Raw genomic sequence first — 16,243 nt, forward strand, 5'->3', positions numbered from 1 at the left:
CCCCTGAGATTTTGCAAAGGGTTTTATGGTTCTGTTCTCCCTGCCACATCTAAGGAATAAACAGGAAAATCTGTGTTTGATAGAATGATTACTGACACTAAAAGTTAATGTTCAACCCTGGAAAATGACTCTTCCTTCCCAGGAGCTTTCTGAAGCCAGGGCTGGGAGCTCCCCCCGGGGCTGGGCATTTATAGCTTTGCATGTTACAGTTCACGAAATGCTCTCAACTTCTTGAAAAGCTGGTTTGGGTTTTTTCCTCTTGGGAGGGGCTGACTCTACCCTTTATGAGAATTCCAAGTGCCCTGCCCACTGGGAAACACCTCTATCTCTGCTGCTCTATAAAGTTCCCAGGTGGCCCCAAGGGAGGACTTCTGCAGCACAGCAGCCTCCCCAGGTCGCGAGGTTCCTGGCTCGCCACCATGAGGCTTCTAATCCTCACCAGCCTGCTCTGCATCCTGCTTCTCTGCTTGTCCGTCTTCTCCGCAGAAGGTAGGACTCTCCCCTGTCCCCGCCCAGGGTGCCGGTCCCTGAGCAGGGATTCTCTGGTCTGGGATGGTGGGAATCAGGAAATGTTGGAGGGCAGGCAGTCCTGGGCCCTGAAAGACGTCACCCTTGAACCCATATGGCACCTCTATTCACAGCAGCAGCACCAGAGGGAGGCTCAGAAGCCTTAAACCCCGCAACCTGTCCACAGTGCCAGGTCCCCGCACACGCACGCACTAAGTAACAGGAAGAGGTTTTGTGTCTGTGTGGTGAGCACGCTGCTTCTACTGCGCCTAATTCCTACCTCACTGGAAGCTTTGGAGCCACTCTGATACACGTGAATAATGCAGTCAATCTGTGTTGAACGAGTGAATACATTGATTAGTAGACCATCTGGTCTGAACACCCCCAAATCTCATGCAAACACCTGTGGCAGATGGGGTGAGAATGTGGTGGGGAGGCATGTTCATTTAGAACTGGGGCACACGGCCCTTGCACCTTTACAGATATGAGTGTTTAGCGCTCCTATCTTTTTCAATTCAGATTGCTGAATATTTTGAACTTTTTCTCTTGCCTAACCCTCTAAAAACTGCTTACTGTGTGTGTGTTTTTTTTTTAACAGTTATGGTTATTTTAACATTTATCTGAATTTGGGGATATAGAAATAAATACTGGAGTGAAAAACACCCATAATTTCATTACTCAAGAATAGCCATGTTCAACATTTTGTTTATTTCTTTTCAGTATGCTTACAAGCATCTTTGTAATGGATATCTCTCTGTATGTTTGCTCTTGTATCCGTTTTGTTTATCACTGTATTATTATAGTCACCAAAAATATTTACAATTGAAATCTGGAAGCATTTACACCAGAATGTCAACAGCAGCCATCTCTGCCTGAGCAGTAGGATTATCGAAAGTATTCACTTTCTAAAGTTTCTGCAGTGAACATTGCCACATAAACACAGCCCATAGCAACATGATTTATCAGACCTCTTCTGTTGGACATGTTAGAGATCGCCAATGCTGCCTTGATGACATTTCAGTGAAGAGGAATGTCTTTCCTCATTAAGCTTCCTATCCTAGGAGTGTCTCTACCAGATTCCCCAAAATGGGGTTATTTAACTAATAATTTTAGGTATAACTCGCCACTACATGAATGTACTGTGATGAATTTACATGTTTAGATATTTAAATGATTCACAACTTTGAGCTATTTTACGTATACAGTAAAAAGCATGGTCTACATAAAACATTTCCTATATTTCGGCTGATTGTCCTAGATTGCCCAGGGGAGAGAATTACTATGTCAAAGGGTATAGATGATTCTTAAACAAACATTTACTCTTTTAGTGTGGCTGCACCAGGTCTCAGTTGCCACCTGCACACTCTTAGCTGCAACATGAGGGATCTCGTTCTTTGACCAGGGATGGAACCTGGGTCCCCGACATTGGGAGCACAGAATCGTAGTCCCTGGACCACCACGGAAGTCCCAAGGGCATAGATACTTCTGAGTGATGGTGCTGAACTGTTTCTTGGGCAGGAAGATGAGGAAGACATATTCTGAGGGCAGAGTGTCTCCCCACATTGACTTTGTTATTTATGGAAAAGAGACAGCCTCAAGGCCCACTCTCCCTGGATCCTCCTGTAGCCTGACCCATCCTGAGTTTCCCTGAATAAATATTCCCAAGCCCTTGGCCTTGGGTCCTGAAGTTCCCTCCTGTCACTCCTGTACAGACCCTGTCCCCAGTGTCCCCAAGTGTGCTAAGGGAGGGACTCTGTTCCTGTGTCCCCTCTCAGGGAGAAGTCACCTGAGGCATCATGCCAAGCCCGGAAAAGGCAAGCCCTGCTGTCCCCGAATTCCTGGCCCTGACCTGATGACCCAGAAAGGTAAGCACCGCACAACTGCCCAGGTATAAGGAAATGCTCTATGGAGGCTGTGGGACAGGCTGTGTATGTCCCCCCTGCCCACCCGCCCTCCATTCCTGGCATCAGGCCCTTTTGTGGAGAAGCCATGAGCAGACGTGATCTTGGCCTCATGGATCTTTCTAGTCTAGTGGGGGAAACTGACCTGCCCCCCCCAAAAAAAGTCAACAGATTAATCACCTTGGATTGAATACATTCCCTCAAGAGAAAGAACAGGATGCAATTAGAAAATGGGATGGAGAAGGTCCTTACCCTGGGTGGGAGGCATCAGAGGCGCCAAACTTTGTGAGACGCGAAAGACCAAGGAACTGGCAGAAGGAGTGTGGAAGGGATGGCGCAGGAGGGGAAACAGCAGGCATGAATACAGAGCAGATGGGGAGCGCGAGGTGCTCAGAGAAGCTACGAGCCAAGGCAGGGCTGGCCTGGTGAGTGAGCTGGCCCATGAGGTGGGGTGGCAGAGGGGATGGGGTGCACAGATCCAAGGAGTCCCGAGCTGCAGGCAGGCAGCACGCATCCCAGGCGGCAGGCTAGGGGTGCAGAGCTGGACTCCCTGCCAGGGTGAGGCCGCGAAGAACAAGGCTGCCCTCTCCTACAAGGCCTGGGGGGCAGGGGGATTGAGGGGTGAGGAGACAGGCCAACAGAGGGCTACAGGCTCCCAGCTCACAGTACTGGGGCACCAGGACAGGGCAGGCTGATGCATGGGAGTTACCTAACCCAGGATGCAAGGTTGGGATGGCTGAACCTTGGCTGGCCTTTGGTAGAAGGTCCTAGGGCCTGGGGCAGTCAGAGTCCCCAGGGGAAAAGCCAGCCAGGCCTGACACAAACCCAGGGTTCCTGTCCCCCATCCCCCACTTAGTCTCTGCAGCCTAAGGAAGGCCCCATCTCAGGTGTCTAAGAAGGCCCAGCTCTGCTGACTCCTCTGGGGCCATGGCTCAGGGAGCCCGTGACCAGAGCTGGAGCCTCCACACCCCGCCTGATTATCAAGAGTTCTGTGTGCCAAAGGGAGGCCTGGATGTGAAGCAGAGGGAGGGAGGCAGGCTGCATGGCTCAGCCTCGGGCCACTTCTCTGGAGAAGCTGACAGCCCCCCTTTCCAGAGTGGCATCACATCCCACTGGGGCTGGGTAAAAATAACCGGTTCTCACACCCTGAACCCGAGTGTAAGGCCCCCACCCGGGCTGGCTGACTGGCTGCAGCCTGGCTCTCCCTGGAGGCTCCAGCCTGGCAGAGGAGGGCTGTTTCCCTGAGTCTCTCTGCACCGGGAGGCCAGGCTGGGCTCAGACCCTGCAACGCCCTCCCCAGAATGGACTTGCTCAGGAGCACTTGTCAATGAAAATAATTAATAAACAATCAAAAGTAAGAATAGAAAAGAGTTTTATTTGAGCCAAACTGAAGACTAGCCAGAAGCCTGCTTCCCAGTTGACTCTTGAGAAACTGCCCAAGAGAAGCAGAGTTTTCACCAGTTTCATATCTTGTCAGAATAAGACAATTAAACAAGTCAGGGTCACATTTCTTCAAGGTTTTTTTTAGAAAAAAATAAAAAAACAGACCAACCTGTACACAGCAAATCAGTATGGCCTTGGTACCTGGGAAGTGACTCTTATCATCAGAGAATTAGCATTGGTGTCCTAGGAAGGGGAGCGTTTAATCTACACTTTAAACATGGACATTCTTTACTTCTGGTCAATGTGCCCTTTTTTAAAAATATTCAAAGTAGATGTACAATGTATGTTTGATAGGCACACAAAGGCTATTTTATTGAGCGTAAAATTCAAGTTAGCTCATGTATGAGCCAGAATGACTTCCCACAACACTGAAAGCCCAGAATCCTAACCACTAAGCCACCAGGGAATTCCCTGTGAAAATGTTTTTTATTACAATAAAGAAAAGAGAAGTTGAAGATGTATGTGCATGCACGCACACACGACTCATAGGAAACAGCAGCATTAACTCCTTGTGCACAGCACAAGGGTAGCTCTCTTTTTTTGAGTCACACAATACTTCAGAATAATCTAAGTGTGTGGCTCCCATGCTGAGTCTGGATTTCTATCAGTGTACATAGCTTTTAAATTCCACTGCAGGGATCTGCAAGCAACTTAGAACAAGAAGGGCAAGGCAAGCATTTTTACTAGGTCCCTACCATGCAGTCTCATTTAAATCCTTGGTACCATCCCAGGGCAGCATGGTCCATTTTACAGATTTGAAACTGAAGCTCAGAAAGGTTATGAGGCAGAGCCAGAAACTTGTGTCTGTCCATGTATTTCCATTGCAACAACTGCCTCCTGCATAGAAAGGACTTTCCTCATCACATTATGAAGACATGCAGGTGCCTGAGGGAGAACGCAGACTTCCGGCAAGGGAAGCTCTGTCTGCGTTGGAATCTCAGCTCCACCACTGGCTAGATATGCATCCTTGAGCAGCTTCAGCTCTGCTAAGCCTCAGTCTTCTCCCCTGTGAATGGGTATAACAATAGACTCTATGATCACAATCTATTACCCCATAGTCAGTGAGGTTGTGACTATAAAGCCAGGCACTGGCATGGCACCAGCTACCTGGTAAACTTGCTCTCTGTGGCTACAGAGGAAGTCTGAGCATGCCCAGGTGTAGTGGTTCCACCCTTACAGCGTCTTCTGGGGCTGACCCTGCGGCTCACTCAGCACTGTGGAGTAAACAGCAGGGGCGCCGGGTGTGCCGGGCTCTGGGAATTTGGCCTCTTGTACCCTGGTTCACTGACACAGGAGAGCCTGTGCCCTGTCTGCTGAAAGAGAAAGTGGCCTAGGCTGCCTGGAGGATGTCCCTGAGCTGCCAACACCAGCTGTGACACACACAGGCCCGTATCGCCCACTGTCCAGTCTAAGATGTCTTTCGGGAGCATGGCTTTGCCTAAGTGCTGTGCTAGGCCCGTGGCAGTGACATGAAGTGGCAAGCATGGGACTCTGGGTTAATTCTAGAAAGCCATCATCAAAAATCAACGTGTTGAGTGGCCAGTTTGCTGAACTTACCACAATTGGTAAATTGTTTCAGATCAGATCAGATGAGATCAGTCGCTCAGTCATGTCCGACTCTTTGCAACCCCATGAATCTCAGCACACCAGGCCTCCCTGTCCATCACCAACTCCCGGAGTTCACTCAGACTCACGTCCATCGAGTCAGTGATGCCATCCAGCCATCTCATCCTCTGTCGTCCCCTTCTCCTCCTGCCCCCAATCCCTCCCAGCATCAGAGTCTTTTCCAATGAGTCAACTCTTCCCAGGAGGTGGCCAAAGTACTGGAGTTTCAGCTTTAGCATCATTCCTTCCAAAGAAATCCCAGGGCTGATCTCCTTCAGAATGGACTGGTTGGATCTCCTTGCAGTCCAAGGGACTCTCAAGAGTCTTCTCCAACACCACAGTTCAAAAGCATCAATTCTTTGGCACTCAGCTTTCTTCACAGTCCAACTCTCACATCCATACATGACCACAGGAAAAACCATAGCCTTGACTAGACGGACCTTTGTTGGCAAAGTAATGTCTCTGCTTTTGAATATACTATCTAGGTTGGTCATAACTTTCCTTCCAAGGAGTAAGCGTCTTTTAATTTCATGGCTGCAGTCACCATCTGCAGTGATTTTGGAGCCCCCCCAAAATAAAGTCTGACACTGTTTTCACTGTTTCCCCATCTATTTCCCATGAAGTGATGGGACCGGATGTCATGATCTTCGTTTTCTGAATGTTGAGCTTTAAGCCAACTTTTTCACTCTCCACTTTCACTTTCATCAAGAGGCTTTTGAGTTCCTCTTCACTTTCTGCCATAAGGGTGGTGTCATCTGCATATCTGAGGTGATTGATATTTCTCCCGGCAATCTTGATTCCAGCTTGTGTTTCTTCCAGTCCAGCGTTTCTCATGATGTACTCTGCAAAGAAGTTAAATAAGCAGGGTGACAATATACAGCCTTGACCTACTCCTTTTCCTATTTGGAACCAGTCTGTTGTTCCATGTCCAGTTCTAACTGTTGCTTCCTGACCTGCATACAAATTTCTCAAGAGGCAAATCAGGTGGTCTGGTATTCCCATCTCTTTCAGAATTTTCCACAATTTACTGTGATCCACACAGTCAAAGGCTTTGGCATAGTCAATAAAGCAGAAATAGATGCTTTTCTGGAACTCTCTTGCTTTTTCCATGATTCAGCGGATGTTGGCAATTTGATCTCTGGTTCCTCTGCCTTTTCTAAAACCAGCTTGAACATCAGAAAGTTCACGGTTCACATATTGCTGAAGCCTGGCTTAGAGAATTTTGAGCATTACTTTACTAGTGTGTGAGATGAGTGCAATTGTGGAGTAGTTTGAGCATTCTTTGGCATTGCCTTTCTTTGGGATTGGAATGAAAACTGACCTTTTCCAGTCAAAAAAAAAAATGGGCTTTCTCTAAAGCATTTGAGAAGTTGGTAACCATCTATATGGCAGCATTGTTTTAAAGGAATGTTCCATTTGTTGGTTCTCTTGGGACTTGAGGGGTCTCAGGTTTAGGTGTGGTCAGACAGACAGCTGTCCAGGCCTCACCAGCCAGGAAACTCCGTGACACTGAGCTTCTGTCAGGCTGCGCTCCTTCCATGGGTCCTGAGGCTGTCAGCGAGGGGACTCCTGGGGAGGGCTGGAGAGGCCTTGTGGGAGGGTCCTTGGGGTCTGAGAGAGTGCCTGTACATCCTGCAGGCTTCCTAGGGCCTGAGAGCTCCATGCCACCTTCCCCGCTTTGAAGCCTCACACAGTGACTTGAATTATAGTGGGAGGCAGGGGCTGAAAGGGACACAGAGATATTCCTCCCCACCATGGGGTTTCCCCTGTCTTCAGAAAGGAGCCTAGACTACAGAGACAAAGGTTATCCACTGAAGACCTTGAGTGTGATAACATGAGGGTTTTGGCAACTTTGGAAGGTAGCAAGGTGGACACCAGGGCTCAGTGCAACAGATGGAGGAGGTGGAGAGGGTGCGCATCCTGCCCAGTGGACTCATCAGAGGGGCTCAGATTAGCGGTCTTGTTCCTTGTAATTACACCTGTCAGCCACGGCTGCATAATAAAACACCTCCAGCTTCAGTGGCCCAAAACAATATGTAGATATCATCTGCTATGAGTCTATAGGTCAGCTGAACCATTCTTCCAGTCTTGGATGGGCTCATTCATTTTTCCAAGGGTTTGGATAGGTACTTCTGCTGAGCCTCTCTGGGCTCTCTCACATGTTTGGGGGGTCAGTGGGATGAAGCTAGGATGGTCTCAGTTGAGTGACTGAACTCTCTTCCACAAGGCATGGAAGAGTCATCCTCTGACAGGCTAACTCAGGCTTGTTCACCTGGGGACTGCAGGGCTCCACCTACAGAAGGGAAGTACCTAAGGCCTCTTTAGGCCTCAGAACTGATCCATCTTCATTTCCACTTCATTCTCTGGGCCAAAGCAAGTCACCAGACCAGATTCAAGGAGCAGAGAAATAGACCCCTTGTCGTGATGGGAAAAGATGCAAAGTCACATTGCAAAGGAAGGTCAGAGAACTCTATCCTTACTTGCACTCAGTTAACGACAGAGGATGAGATGGCTGGATGGCATCACTGACTCGATGGATGTGAGTTTGAGTGAACTCAGGGAGTTGGTGATGGACAGGGAGGCCTGGCGTGCTGCAATTCATGGGGTCACAGCGTTGGACACGACTGAGCGAGTGAACTGAACTGAACTGAACCACATTATTTATTGTAGGAACCAGAGAAGAGAGTCTTGGGGCTTGAGGGTGGGGATAGGGGGTAGAGCGGAAGCAGTGGTCAGGAAATCATGGTTCTCCATCAGAAATGCTAGTAGAAAACTCTCACAATACAATATTAATAGAAAGGAGTAGTTAACACTGTATATTACTATGATTATCACTATGGGAAGGCAAAAGCACTTTCAAATAGGAAGAAAAAGAAAATTACACCAATATTAGCACTTATTTATGATTAAGACATGAAGCTATGGAAGAATTATGATAATTAAATTTATTTTTTGTATAGCTGGTAATTATATAGCAACTACGGCATGGCACTTACATCTGCTAACTCATTCAACCCTCACAATAATCCAAAGAGTTAGATACTATTGCTATTCTTATTACAGACAAGGCACCAACGCACAGAGAAGTTTAGTCAGCTGTTGAAGGTCACCCAGCTAGTAAGTAAGGGGTAGAGCGGGGCTTTGAATCCGAGTAATCTGCTCCAGAGGCTATGTTCTTAACTAGTATACCACCTTGCATATAGTAATAATCCAGAAACTAAAACAGAAAAAAGAATATTATCATAATTTAATAACCATCTCATTCATATTTCCTTTTTTCATGCAAACATGTTTACCTAGCTTTATTTTTATTATACCTTGTTTTTTTTTCAATTTTTAAAATTAACATTGTACTGTATGTGTTTTTCTTCAAGGTGCTGTATAGTCTTCATAGCCACAGGGCTTTATCCCAGTTAAACATTTTTTTCATCACAACATATCATTTAGTAATTAACCATTTCTCTACCACAGGATATTCAGACTGTTTCCAGAATTTTTTTCTGCTGCTAAAAACAAAACTATGAAGACTAGCTTAATGCGTGCAGGTTTTGCTTTCCTTATGGATTATCCCTCCCACAAATGGGACTGGTTCATCAAAAGATGCAAACCAAGCCTTGAGACACACATTACCTGAGAAAGAGGAGACAGCTGAGGGTTCAAGGGTGAACCCTCTCACCACCCCCATCAGAAACAGACCTTCCAGACCCCTCAATTTTAGTGGACTCTGCTCTTGACAGAGACGGCTGAACAGATAAACTACCTTGCCTCCATCTTCTGCTAATAAATAAGATTTCTCCCCGATGGGATAGAAATAGCCCGGGCTGGTCATGTTTGCCATGAAAGACCCCCTCTGGGCACCCCTCTGGGCATCCCAGAAAGAGGGTAAGATCTGACACTTGCTTTGATTTTTTTTTAAACATATCTTCCTATCTAAAAAGTAATCTTAATTGTGTTTCTCCCTTTCCCCCACCTTGACTCTGTCTGCCTCTCTGCCTCTTGTCTGATCTTGTCTGTTCTTGTCTGCCCGCTGCATCTTCCTAGGACACCGTACGAGAAACTGCAGACCATGCAAACTCAAGTCAAAGCACCGCTTTTGGGTGGTTCCTGGGGCACTCCCACAGGTGTAGTGCGCCCCCAAACAGGCTCCATACCCCTGAGACCCTCACGATTAATTCTTAAGGCACCCAGAAGCCTTAGGTTCCCCCAGGGTGCTCCCCTCAAAGTCGGGACTGATGACAAAGCCTCTGCCCATGAACCTGAGCTTCCTTTCTTAAAGACACAGCATTTCTTGCCTACTGTGTTGGACTGTGCTCATGATTTTTTTAGAAAAGCCTGAACTAGAATCTTCTGAAAACCACACCATAGATTCGAAAGTCCAAGCTCTGGAATGCCTGTTTCTTGCTGTATGGTTTTGGGCAAGTAACTTAGTCCCTCTGGGCTCAGGCTGGCTTCAGAGATACAAACTCCAGTGAGAGAAGACATCCAAGGAAGGCGCCAACGGGCTTCACTTACCCCTTTCAAGCCTCATGGCAGTGAGCTAAGGTGTTAGAGGGCTTCATCTCAGGCAGCAAAGGCCCTGGCATAGTTCCAGAACTCCAGATCCTGGTATCAATCATCCACCAACCTTCAGAGTCATTGTGAGCCAGGTCCAGCCCACCCAGCCTCAGTCTCCATCTGGCCACTTGCACACGGATAATCAAGACTCCATCGTGACCTGAAGAGCTGCAAATCCAGAGACTTCTGAGCCTGCTAGAGTGAAGGGTAACAGGGACCCAAGAATGGCCAACCAGCAATGCAGAGGCTCAGCTGACCCAAGACACACCTAAGCTCCTAGCTGTCCCACATCCCATGGCCCCTGCAGGAACCCTTGCCTGATTTTCTGATGTGAGTCTGCTGTAAAGAGCACGCAATGAAACAAACTGTAAATAAATAAACAAAATACACGGCACGTGGTTGTTTGAGAAAACCGGGGGTAGGACCTTTGGTAGGACCTTGGGCTTCCCTGGTAGCTCAGACGCTGAAGAATCTGCCTGCAATGTGGGAGGCCTGGGTTCGACCCTTGGTTTGGGAAGATCCCCTGGAGGAGGGCATTGCAACTCACTCCAGTCTTCTTGCCTGAAGAATTCCATTTACAGAGGAACCTGGCGGGCTACAGTCTGTGGGGTCACAAAGAGTCAGATACGACTAAGCACAGCACCGCACAGGAGGCAGGACCTGAGTGAGACACAGCTGTCTGCTGCAGGAAACCCACTCGCTGAGGCCTCTCCTGCAGGCAACACCCTCATCACAGCACAACCTAACCATGAAAGGGGGCAGGGCTGGGGAGTGAGGAACTGACAGGAGCAAGGGTCTCTGGTGTGCCGGTTTGACACACCAGCACTCCCCAGGATTTTCATGTGATCTGGTCAAGTCAGTTCCCATTTCTGTAAAATGGAGAGTCCAAGGCCTATTCAGAGAAGCTAACGTGAGGCCCCAACAAGTAGACAGATGTAAAGTGCCCACAAGGGGCCCGGCACAAACAGAGGAGCTTGGTTCCAGAAAGCCCCTCCCTGCCTTCCCTGCCCCCATCCTGGAGGGAATGTTTATGTCCAAGTGAACACGCAACTGTGGAGAGGAGGCTCAGAGGGAACAGATGGCCCACGTCTAAGAGGCTTATCCCTCAATAAATTTCCTTCTAATCTGCTTCTCCTGGCAAGGTGAGAAGCCCCTCCCTACATCATCCCACGGCTGTCTGAAAATGCCAGACCCACCAGGTGTGAGGCTGATGAGCAGAGGTTCCCTGGCACCCGGGAGTGGGGACAGTGGTCCCAGGGCAAGCCCAGGGTCCTCACCTCATCCTAGGCCAGACCTTTCTGTTCCTGCCAGAAACTTAATTTGCGAGCTCATCCACTCACCCACTCAGTCACCCATTCCTGGGGTAGGTAACTGTCAGAATGTGCTAGTTCCAGGGCTCAGAGACAAGCAGATTCAGTCCTTGAGGGCTGAGAAGCCTTCACTGCTCTGCACAGTGAGGTAACAACAGAGGACTGGGCTCAGGAGTGGACCTGAAAAGAGGAAGCGCTGATGCCTGTGCTGATTCTGGGAGAGTTCTAGCTGGAGAAGAGACGGATGTGTGTGTGTGTGTGTGTGCGCGCGCGCACGCACGTGCGTGCTGGGGTAAAGCAGGGGTAAGACTTGAGTGTTTGAGAGGAATCCAGCAACTGGACAGCAAAATGGGGAACACTGGGGAGGTTTCAGTCTGGGACCATAAGAGCACCCAAAGTTATCAGGTATTTTGAGCTTATCCTGAGGACAATGGAGCGGGAGAAAACGCAGGTAGGAAGAACCATTAGGAGGAGATGGAATGAGGTAGAACTAAGGCAGGGCAGCGAGGAAGATACAGAGGCGAGGGATTTGAGGTATTGAGTGGACAGGGAGAGTCTTAGGAATAACGCTATTCAAGGCTCTCAGGGGGCTTCCCTGGTGGTCCAGTGGTTAGGATTCCATGCTTCTAATGCAGAGGGTGTGTGTTCGATCCTTGCTTAGGGAACTAAGAGCCCACATGCCACAGGCATGGCCAAAAAAGTGGGTGTGGGGAGGGGGGAAGGCTCTTGGGGACCTAAGAGGATACAAAGAAAACCAGACATGTGGAAGTGGCTTTGCATTACAGAACTGGAATTCTTCTGTCTCCTTAATGATCCCCTTGAAGAATCCTAACATACTGGCATGTGACAGTAGTGTCACTAGAGGAAGTGTGCCGTCTCCATGGCAACTGAAGGGGCCCACGTGCCCTGACTGGGTAGGGCCCCACTGCAATTGGCAAGGCACAGGTTTCTCAGACAGACTTGGGCTCAAAGGATGACTCTGTCACGTGTCCTCTGTCATGCGACATCAGGAAGTTCAGATGACCTCTCAGAGTCTCTGGTTTCCCATCTGGAAATGAGGCTAAGACTGCCTATCAGAGGCCCATGAGGGAGAGGAAATCAGGAAGTAAAGAATGTCTGGCTCTGAAATAGTAGCCTCATTTGCTTCCACTAAACTGAACACATCCAGGACTCTCCACCTCTCCACCTCCACTCAAGACTAGGTCCTCCAGGACCAATTCCATCCCCAGCTATGGCAGAACTTCCTGTTGGAAACCACACACGCTTTACAGCCCTGCGTGCCCACTCACTCTGCTGATTCACCTGAGCTTATCTCTGGGCAGACTGTCCAGGCTGAACCAGGTTCTGGAGTCCCGGCTGGTTAATGTTCACGCTGGACCCCACATGTGACTCCCCCGACTGTGCAGCCGCTTGCCCAGTCATGGAAGCATCATAAAACTTCTAGAATCTGGGTGTGTCTAGGTATATAGTCTGGCCTCCCAAGTGGTGGCTGGACCTTGCCTGCTTACAAGCAGTCCAGTAACGTGTGGCCAGCTCCAGAAGCAGGCTTGTTATCAGTAGCTCCATCTCTGCGTGAGGTCATTGGTTTATCTGCTGTTTAATCTGTCCAATTGCCCTGCCTCTCAGGATTTGCAAAGTATGAGCCAGAGAGTGGAAGTTGTCAAGCTGTCAGAACTGAAAAGTTCCTTACACACATAAAAATGCAACCCTTTCACTTGTTCAACTCAGGGCTTAAATATGCTCCGGATATGGGCGCTTATACATGTGCAGTAGTCCCCTACAGCCTTTCCCTCAACTACTTCACACTTTTCCATGTCTTGCCTGGCTCAGCAGGCATTTCATTGTATCCCCTTTGGCTACTCCACTCTACCAGTTTATGGATGGATGGAGGGGGTGGAGCATTTCAAAGGCCTGCAGAATGTCAGCTGTTGACTAGAACCAGGAACCAGGACTCAAAATACTCTCAAGTGTCTGTTCATTGATTCATGTACTCAGTCATCATTCACCCAGTCAACAACTGCTCATTGAGGACCTCCTGAGGGACAGGTCCTGTGTGGATACTAAAGCAACCTATGCATGAAACACGGTCGCTCCCCTAAATGATTCATGGCACCCTGGGGGAGACACCAAAGCAGACAGATTACACACTGGATTCTTTCAAGGGCCCTGTCAAGGTCCTAAGGAGGGACCAGTTCTGTCTGGGGGCAGAAGCATGCCAGGGGGGAAAAAAAGCTTTCTGGAGGAGAAGACATTCTTGGGAGTGTCCTTACCCAGGCTCAGCCATGTGGCAGGCTGCGAGAACAATGGAGACTGCTATAAGGTGAAAATAGGTGACGTCAGGGCTGGAGCCTTTGCCCACCTGTGTGGATGCCACAGTGACCAAGAGCCAGCATTACCGCACAGGATCCCAGCCAGTGGGTACTAGCTCCAGCTAGATGGGGACCGGGGAAATAGAGGGCAGCCCCAGATTCCTGCCCCCTAGAGAAGGAAATGGCAACCCACTCCAGTACTCTTGCCTAGAGAAACCCATAGACGGAGGAGCCTGGTGCAGGCTACAGTCCATCCGGCCGCAAAGAGTTGGACATGACTGAGCGACTTCACTTTCACTTTCACTTTCTTTCCAGATTCCTGCAGAGTCTCTCAGTTAGGGGAACAAGTCAGGCTTTAGACAGATAAGAAGAGGAATGCCATCTCCATGTGAGAGGAAACGGAGGCCGCCACCCTACACCTGGCCTGGACACAGCAAGGGGACAGAGGGTGGCCACACTTCACAGCAAACAATGTCCAGAACTCCCCAGCCCTGCAGAACCCCTGCTGTGGGAAGCAACTCCCCAGTTTCAGCCAGCTGAGGACACCTGGTCCAGACCTGTAGAGGACTGTCCTCAGGGCTTCACCTGAGCTGAGACGGGCGGAGCCTCACAGTCACGTTCAAACAGGGTTCATCCCCTGATTCCATGTCTTCGTCCTCAGGACCAAATCCTACCTTGGACCACAGCTTCCAGGCCAGGTGTAGGGTGGCTGCCTCCGTTTCCTCTCACATGGAGATGGCATTCCTCTTCTTATCTGTCTGAAACCTGACTTGTTCCCCTAACTGAGAGACTCTGCAGGAATCTTGAAAGAAAGTGAAAGTGAAAGTGAAGTCGCTCAGTCATGTCCAACTCAGTCAGTTTTGTGGGAACTCAGCAACTGGACAGAAGAGCCCAGGATGCCAAGTACCAAGGGCAGATGTCTGTCTCTAGATGGTCTCATCCCAGACAGCTGGGATAGTAGCAGGGTGCTGGAGGCCTACCCTTCCCCCTTCCAGAGCAGGGTCATTAGGAAGATGAGCCTGGAAGCAGGCATCTGCTTCTCCCCACAGCCTCAACACCAGAAGCTGGGAGAACCTTTTACCCAACATCTCCTGGTGCACGTGTGCACATATGACCTGGGCATGCACGTTTACATGAGGAAACATGGGCGATGCACTGGTGTATTGGTGTGCACATATGTGTGCACAAATGGGACTAGAACTCACATGTGTTTGGGGGCAGCTGTGTGAATGTGTATGAGTACGGGGGAAGGCACTCAGATCAGATATGAGCAAAGAGGTCATAAGAGCCTAACCTGGCATATTGGCAGATGGGGCTAGAACACACATGTGTGCCCAGGCTGGCAGCTGGCACTCAAATTCCCACTAACAGCTGGACCAGCTGTTGTACATCTACCTGAGGAAGAGCCCTTGGAACCTGCCCTAGAGATGACTGATGAGATATTTCACAGCAGGTGCCGTGGTGGGGAGGCCCAGAGGAGAGGAGCATGTCACCCTGCATGGGGTGATGGGCATGTAGAGGACAAGGCAATGCGTGTGCCGAGACTGCCCAGGGCATTTGGGTGAGGGCCACACCACCTGTCTCAGGACAGGTGGGACCTTCCTTCCCAGCTATGAGCAACTGAGATCTCCAGGCCGTTTCCAGACTCTCGGTACCACAATGTCAAGATCAGGGTCCAGGGTGAGAATCTCCATCAAGACCTGCTGTTTTCCTTGGTTCTCGGGCACTTTGTTTGAGGACTGGTGCCAGCCCAGAGTGACCAACTCCTTCCAGTTAACCTTAAATCTTACTGGTTCTAGCACTGAAAATCCAATATCCCTGGAAATCCCTTCAGTCCCAGGCAAACCAGGCTGCTAGTCACTCTAGCAGATCTAAACAGGTACAACTGAAGGGGGACAGTCTTTTTAAGAAAAAGAATATAAACTATAAATACAAAGCTGGGCTATGGAAGGACCAAGCGTGAGCAAGGGGCTCAAGAACTGAAGCGTCAGGAGCTTCATGGTGATTGTACTCTGCCATGGAAAGAGTTTCAACTATTTTTGCAGCCAGGCTAAACTGGGCATGAACCCACACTCTTTCTCCCACTGGCTGTGTGAGCCTGGGCAAGTGACTTACCCTCCCTGTGCTTTAACTTATTCATTTGAAAGCAGGGCCACTCACACCACACACGCACACAACGTGTGGAGTATTCCTCTATCCCTCTCTAGTACAAGTCTGTTGACTGGCACTGTCTCGGCATTTTGTAACACAAAGTTGCAGAAATGTCTGTGCAATTTAAAGTGCATCTTTTCAGCAGACTCACAGATATACAGAATAAGCTAGTGGTTACCAGTGGGGAAAGAGGAGGGGGTAGGCAATGTAGCGGCAGGAAATTAAGAGGTGCAAACTATTAGATACAAAATATTGTACAACACAAGGAATATAGCCAATATCTTATAATAATTATAAATAACTTTAAAAATTGTGACTCACTATATTGTACACCTATCAGTTCAGTTCAGTCACTCAGTCGTGTCTGACTCTTTGCAACCCCATGAACTGCAGCACACCAGGCTTCCCTGTCCATTGCCAGCTCCCGGAGTTTATTAAACTCATGTCCATTGAGTCGGTGATG

The 16,243-nt window shown here is 49.0% G+C and overlaps 1 protein-coding gene across 1 annotated transcript; it reads left to right on the forward strand.

Moving 5' to 3' along the window:
• Positions 1 to 292: 292 nt before the first annotated feature.
• On the forward strand, positions 293 to 10,404 carry C28H10orf99 (chromosome 28 C10orf99 homolog). Its single transcript, XM_027530903.1, has 3 exons — positions 293 to 489; positions 2,283 to 2,372; positions 9,498 to 10,404. Exons 1-3 carry the CDS (start codon positions 420 to 422, stop codon positions 9,581 to 9,583), a joined length of 246 nt encoding a protein of 81 aa, XP_027386704.1. The 5' UTR covers positions 293 to 419; the 3' UTR covers positions 9,584 to 10,404.
• Positions 10,405 to 16,243: the final 5,839 nt, after the last annotated feature.

Source organism: Bos indicus x Bos taurus, chromosome 28 (assembly GCF_003369695.1).
Source record: "Bos indicus x Bos taurus breed Angus x Brahman F1 hybrid chromosome 28, Bos_hybrid_MaternalHap_v2.0, whole genome shotgun sequence".
Lineage (NCBI taxonomy): Eukaryota > Metazoa > Chordata > Mammalia > Artiodactyla > Bovidae > Bos > Bos indicus x Bos taurus.

What these genes read in the sequence shown, in the direction of transcription:
- C28H10orf99 (XM_027530903.1), top strand. Translation starts at nt 420, where the DNA reads ATGAGGCTTCTAATCCTCACCAGCCTGCTCTGCATCCTGCTTCTCTGC. An exon ending in GTCCGTCTTCTCCGCAGAAG is followed by an intron (nt 490 to 2,282) that starts GTAGGACTCTCC and finishes GTCCCCTCTCAG; the next exon opens with GGAGAAGTCACCTGAGGCAT. An exon ending in TGACCTGATGACCCAGAAAG is followed by an intron (nt 2,373 to 9,497) that starts GTAAGCACCGCA and finishes GCATCTTCCTAG; the next exon opens with GACACCGTACGAGAAACTGC.